The 6,596-nt window shown below is 57.9% G+C and overlaps 1 protein-coding gene across 1 annotated transcript; it reads left to right on the top strand.

Annotated features, from left to right (window-relative positions):
• Positions 1-2,737: 2,737 nt before the first annotated feature.
• S1pr4 (sphingosine-1-phosphate receptor 4) lies at positions 2,738-6,590 on the top strand. Its single transcript, XM_005405851.2, has one exon. It carries the CDS (start codon positions 4,525-4,527, stop codon positions 5,689-5,691), a length of 1,167 nt encoding a protein of 388 aa, XP_005405908.1. The 5' UTR covers positions 2,738-4,524; the 3' UTR covers positions 5,692-6,590.
• The last annotated feature ends 6 nt before the right edge of the window (positions 6,591-6,596 follow it).

Below are 6,596 nucleotides of genomic sequence, written 5' to 3'. Positions count from 1 at the left end.
TTTTTTTTTTTTCTTTTTTTGCGGTACCGGGGATCAAACTCATGACCTTGCACTTGCCTGGCAGGCGCTTATGCCACTGAGCTATATCCCCAACCCTGTTGTTGCATCTTATTTGATATGATCCCTTTTGTTGATTCATGGTGTTGTTTCTTGTGCAATTGGGGTTCTGTTCAGAAAGTCCTTGGCTACACCTATATCTTCAAAAGTTTTACCTATTTTTGCTGCAATCTCAACACTTAGGAGGCTGAGGCAGGAGGATCACTGTTAGTTGGAGACCATCCTCTACTCCATAGTGTGTTCAAGGCCAGCCTGAACTACATATCAAGACCCTGTCTCAAAGCAAAACAAAAAAAGTTTTACCTATTTTGTCTTCCAGCAGATTGTTTCTGTTTTAAGATTTAGATCTTTGATCCATTTTATTCTGTTTTAGTACATAGTGAGAGATATGGATATAGATTCAATCTTTTGCATGTGGACAACCAGTTTTTCCAGACTGATATGCAGATCCAGTGCAAACCCAACCGAAATAACGAGCAGCACTCCTTGCAAAGCTAGAGAGAACAACCCTAAAATGTGTGTGGGACCAGGAGAGAGTCAGAAGAGCAACAGCCATTCTGGGAAACAAGAACAAAGCAAACAAGAGCAAAGCATCAGAACCCTGGATTTGAAATTATATTACAAAGATACCATGACAGAAACAGCATGGCTGGCCAGGCATGGTGGCGCACACCTATAATCCCAGCACTCGTGAGGCTGAGGCAGGAGGCCAGCCTGGGCTACAAAGTGAGCTCAAGGCCAGCCTGAACTGCATAGGGAGACCCTGTCTCAAAAAAGAAAAGAACAAAAACAAAAAAATGGCTCCCACAAAAGCAGACATTAGGATCAGTGGAACAGAATAAAGGAAGTAGAACTACCCCAGGACAGTCAACTATTTGATCTCCGACAAAGGGGACACAAACTCCCACTGGAGAAGAGACAGCCTCTCAGGCAAGTGGTGCTGGGCGGCTGGCGGCCGGCATGCAGGAGAGCGAGCTCTGCCCCGCGGCGCAGCCGGTGCGTCCTCTTCCAAGTCTTCAGCTGCGCTGTCCTGGATGCCCCATTGTCCTGATGGATCCAGAGCATTTCTCTTTCACGGTCACTTTGGCTCTGGGGAGGCGCCGGAAGTTGCACAGTACCAGACTGAGGTAAATGAGGACAGCAACATGGGCTTACAAGTGCCTTTCCGCTGGACGGCGCTCAGCAGCAGCAGTCACTGTATTTTTTTTTTTTTTTTTGGTGTTTTTGGGACAGGGTCTCGCTATGTAGTTCAAGCTGGTCTTGAGCTCACTTTGTAGCCCAGGCTGGTCTCGAACTCACAACGATCCTCCTGCCTCAGCCTCCTGAGTGCTGGGATTACAGGCGTGCGCCACCACACCCACTGGACAGTCCCTGTATTTTTTAATCACAGTTTGTAAAGACGCTTGGGAAAACTCACCCTAGAACTGCTCAGAAAATGGCCAGAATGATGGTATCCACGTGTGCAAAATGATGGGGAGGGTTTTGAGGGGGACTCGTGGCAATGTGGCTTTTACTATAATACATTTTTAAAATTTCAAGCATTCACCGTATATTGTGATCAACTCATGGTAATCTGCCTGACTCAGCCTCCCACTGCACGCTGGGATTACATGGATACACCCTCAAATTGGCTATTTTTACTTTTTCTTAAATTTTTCCTCAGTATGTTGAGACTAGGGTGAAGACATCGTATATTCCAAAGCACTAGGCACCTCCCAAAGGCAAGGGTGTCTCCTACATAATCACTGCGGTGGTCAGCAGCAGGAAATTTGCTGACTCGTTAATATTCTCTAATTCCCAGGACTGGACATTCTGTCGCTTGTTCCAGTATTGCTATTAATTATAAAAAGGACTATTTCTATTGTGGTGAAATGCACATAATGAAATGTATCATCTTCACCATTTCCAAGTGCCTAGCTCAGTGGCGTGGTGCGCATCCCACACCTGCTGCCCGCACTGTCCGCCCCCAAGACTTCCCACCTCCCGCAGCTGAGCCTCTGTCCCCAGGAAATGCCGACTCCTGTCCCCTCCCCGGCCCAGCACTGCCGCCCTCCTTCCGTCTCTGTGGCTCTGACCACACTGGGGCCTCCTGGGAGTGGGACCCTGTGCTTCGGGTCCTTCCATGTCTGGCTCAGCTTCCTAGACACAATGTCCTCGAGGTCTGTCCACATTGTGGCAGCGTCAGGAGTTCCTGCCTTTTCCTGGCTTAGTAATAGTCCAGTGTGTGGACAGGTCGCCTTGTGTGTATCCATTCGCCAGTTGGAGGACACTTGGGTTTTTCCATTCCAGGGGATTTGACTTTTGCTGCTGGGGCATTTCTGTGCACGTTTCCGAGTGGATGGGTTATGAGTTCTCTTGTGCAGACGCTGGGGAGTGGGTTGCTGGGGCATATGGTGAGGTCACTCACTGGTGAGCCTAGTGTGTCCCCAGGGGTCCCACCCTCCCCTGAGCATGTCCTGACTTTCTGGCTCCAGGGACTTTCCAGGCTCGTCTTAGATTATCCCCGACTGCCCGTAGTAGCCCTGGATCATTTTTTCCCCTCCATTTCATTGTGTTCTTTTTCTTTTCTTTTCTTTTCTTTTTTGTCTTTTTGAGACAGTCTCACTGTGCAGTTCAGGCTGGCCTTGAGCTCACTTTGTAGCCCAGGCTGATCTCAAACTTGCAATGATCCTCCTGCCTCAGCCTCCCGAGTGCTGGGATTACAGGCGTGTGCCACCACGCCTGGCTCTGTGTTTTGTTTTTGCGACAGAGTTTCACCATGTATTCCAGGCAGGCTTCGCACTCGTGGTGATCCTCCTGCCACAGCCTCCCAGAGTGCTGGGATTGCAGCGAGGCACCCCACACTGGGCTACCGCATGTGCTTTGGGGCTTAACTGTTTTTCCACCTGACGACATATCCTGGGTGCCAAGCATTGGTGCCTCACACCTGTTATCTCAGCACTCCAAGAGGCTAAGGCAGGAGGACCATAGTGAGTTCAAGGCCAGCCTGGACTATGTAGCAAGAACCTGTCTCAAAAAATGAAAAAATATGTCACTGAGTCTGTTCCCCTTATGGAGAACTTCCTGGTGCTTTTACCCCACTGTGTAGTATTCCACTCAGGGCCATGGCACAGCTGCTGTCCTGTGTGTAGACCTTGTCTTGCTCTTCACAGTCTGCCTTGACAGATCGTGCCAGGGACGGGGCCCAGGGCCCTGTGCATGCTAGGCAAGTGTGCACGATCCACACTGGCACTGGGGCTCAGAGCTGCGTGTCTTTGTGACCTCCGGTGACCAGATGTGGGCTCCTTCGCTGCCAGCCTTGCTCAGCTTCCCCGTCCCCGCCCTGCTGTGGCGGCGCCGTAAACGAGGGGATGGGGGCAGGGCTTCTTCAGCCTTCTCCCCCTTCCAGCCCTGGGGATGCTCTGGCTTCTCGTGGGGACCCTGGGACATTGTGGGACACCTGTCCCTTTCATTGAGATGCATGTCCCCTGGCACACCCGTGCCCGTGGGGGGCAGTGCTGGCAGAGCTGGTGTGGCCGCCCGTCCCCCGGCTCAGGACAGCTCATGGCGATGTGGGCTGGGGGCAGGAGGGGACCTGGCCGAGGACTGGATGTGGCTGAGGAGTCTTGGGTCCTCCTCTCACTGCCGTGGCTGCTGCACCACACCCCAAACCCTAATGGGGCGCAGCGGGGTCCCAGGCACAGGGCAGGCAGGGAGCAACCCCTCTGCCCGCTCCTGCTGTTCGCAGTCAGGGTTCCGGGGTGCACAGAGCCTCTTCCGCCTTCCCACCCACAACCGTCTCAAGTTGTGTCACCCCAGCCGGTGTTGTGGAGACACGGGGGGGGGGGGCACTCTGTGTGCCTCCTCTCTTCCGGGCCCAGGGGCCTCCAGGGTCCAGCACTGCTCCTATCAGGGGAGCTCAGGGGCTGGCAGTGCAGCCACCAACCCCAAGGGGTGTCCGGGCCTGGTGGGGTCACCTCTGTGAGCCTCAGCTTCCCCTTCTGTGAGCGAGCAGACCATCCAAGTCAAACCTGGCCCGGCAGTGTGCACACAACAGGGTGATCATGGGTGTGCACAGATAAGCACTTATGAAGCGCCCACTGTATACGTGCAAGCTGGGAGCTGCTGGGGAGAAGGTGGGGGTCAGGGAGGGGGAGCTTTGGGGCAGGGGCAGGTGTCCCGCTGGGGAGGTGTGGCGCAGACTGTTTGCAGCCCACCGCCCTTGAGGATCTGTGCTTCTGCAACTGCTTCCCCTCCTGTTTCCGGGAGGACGTCCGTGTCACCGTGGAGGACGGCTGTCCCCAGCCGTTGTCACTGGGCCCCTCCCCACAGCCAGCAGCCGTTGGGGTGCCCCTCCCTGCTCTCACCCCCACCCTGGGGGTACCTTGAACACAACAGGAAATTTCAAATAACAGGAAACCAAGACCAGGAGAAGCAGGCGACTCCACCCTGCCTGCCTGGGACCTCAGTCTGTCCCCCGGGGAGGTCATGAACACCACCGGGTGGCCTCCACCGCCGGTGCCCCCTGAGGCCTGCTACCAGCTGGCGGCCGGTGGGCACAACCGCCTGATCATCCTGCACTACAACCACTCGGGCCGGCTGGCGGGGCGCGGGGGCCCCGAGGACAGCAGCCTGGGCGCGCTGCGCGGACTGTCGGTGGCCATCAGCTGCCTGGTGGTACTGGAGAACCTGCTGGTGCTGGTGGCCATCGCCGCGCACATGCGCTCGCGGCGCTGGGTCTACTACTGCCTGGTCAACATCACGCTGAGCGACCTGCTCACCGGCCTCGCCTACCTGACCAACGTCCTGCTGTCGGGCGCGCGCACCTTCCTGCTGACGCCGGCGCAGTGGTTCCTGCGGGAGGGGCTGCTCTTCGCGGCGCTGGCCGCCTCCACCTTCAGCCTGCTGCTCACCGCGGGCGAGCGCTTCGCCACCATGGCGCGGCCCTGGATGGCCGAGAGCCGGGCCACCAAGCGGGGCCGCGTGTACGGCTGCATCGGCCTGTGCTGGCTGCTGGCCGTGCTGCTGGGGCTGCTGCCGCTGCTGGGCTGGAACTGCGTGTGCGCCTTCGAGAGCTGCTCCGGCCTCATGCCGCTCTACGCCAAGACCTACATCCTCTTCTGCGTGGGGGTCTTCGCGTGCATCCTGGTGGCCATCCTGTTTCTCTACAGCGCCATCTTCTGGGAGGTCCGGGCCAACAGGCAGAAGGCCCAGCGCCCCGCCGCCCGCTCCAAGTCCCGGCGGCTCCTGAAGACGGTGCTCATGATCCTGGTGGCCTTCCTGGTGTGCTGGGGGCCGCTCCTCGGCCTGCTGCTGGCCGACGTCTCGGGCACCAACGTGTGGGCCCAGGAGTACCTCCGCGGCATGGACCTGATCCTGGCCCTGGCCGTGTCCAACTCGGCCATCAACCCACTCATCTACACGTTCCGCAGCCGGGAGCTGCGCCGCGCGGTGCTGGCCGCCCTCTGCTGCGGGTGTCTGCGGCTGGGCCTGCGGGGACCCGGGGACTGCCTGGCCAGGGCCACCGAGGCCCATTCCGGGGCGTCCACCACCGACAGCTCGCTGAGGCCCAGGGACAGCTTTCGGGGCTCCCGGTCGCTCAGCTTCAGGATGCGGGAGCCCCTGTCCAGTATCTCCAGCGTCAAAAGCACGTGAGGCGTGGGCAGGACGGGTGAGGCGGGGGGCCCAGGCCCCGACACCGGCCCGCAGCCGCCGGGGCCTGTGACCCGAGCAGGGTCCCTCCCCGGAGTCACCTCGGACAGGGAGGCCACGCGACGGGAGCAGAGAGCACCCGGAGTGGTGGCCTGGGGTCTCTCTAGGGTGCCTGGCTCCTGTGGGATTTGGGGGAACTCCCAGTCCCTCTCTGGGCCTCCGTGGGGCACCCCAGCTGCCAGGCTGTGGGTTTCAGACCCTGGGGATGCTCAGGTTCAAAGACGCTGTGGACTTCTTGGGCCATGAGGTCGTTCAGCGCCCGTGTGCAGGGCGGCAGGCAGGGCCCTTTGGCATAGGGGCCCCGGGGAGCATGGCTGCGAGTGGGGGTGCTGCGCGAGGAGCGCCATGTTGGCTTGCACATTGTGTACCCACCGCGAGTGCACTAGCACGGCCTCTGGCACCTGTCTTCTCACTTCCTCTTCGGCGGAGCCAGCCCTCCCCCCACCTGTGCAGCCTCCTCCCTAGCTGTTTTATTTTTTGAGTTGGGGTCTTATTATGCAGTTCAGGCTGGCCTTGAATTCAAGGGGATCCTCCTGCCTCAGCTTCCTGAGTGCTGGGATGACAGGTGTGCACCACTACACCTGGCCTCTTCCCCCAGTTCTTTTGTATCTTTTGGGGTTCCCTTTGTATCTTTTGGGGTTCCCTTTGGGGGCCCAGCAGGGAGGAAGAGGTCCAACCCTCCTGCCCTAGGGAGATGATGCCTGGTGGTTCCTTCCAGCTCACTGCTGCCACTTGCCACATCTGTGAAATGGGCTCATGGAGGGACCCACCTGTCATGGATTGACAACTGGTGGTCAACTCCTAACACCCAGCTGAACTAAACCAGCATGGTGCTGGGTGTGGGAGGC

This window comes from Chinchilla lanigera, unplaced genomic scaffold, assembly GCF_000276665.1.
Source record: "Chinchilla lanigera isolate Chin_1 unplaced genomic scaffold, ChiLan1.0 scaffold00094, whole genome shotgun sequence".
In the NCBI taxonomy this organism is placed as follows: Eukaryota; Metazoa; Chordata; class Mammalia; order Rodentia; family Chinchillidae; genus Chinchilla; species Chinchilla lanigera.
Note: the sequence above shows the minus strand (reverse complement) of the source record. Positions and strands in the feature narration are given on the sequence as shown.

What these genes read in the sequence shown, in the direction of transcription:
- S1pr4 (XM_005405851.2), top strand. Translation starts at nt 4,525, where the DNA reads ATGAACACCACCGGGTGGCCTCCACCGCCGGTGCCCCCTGAGGCCTGC.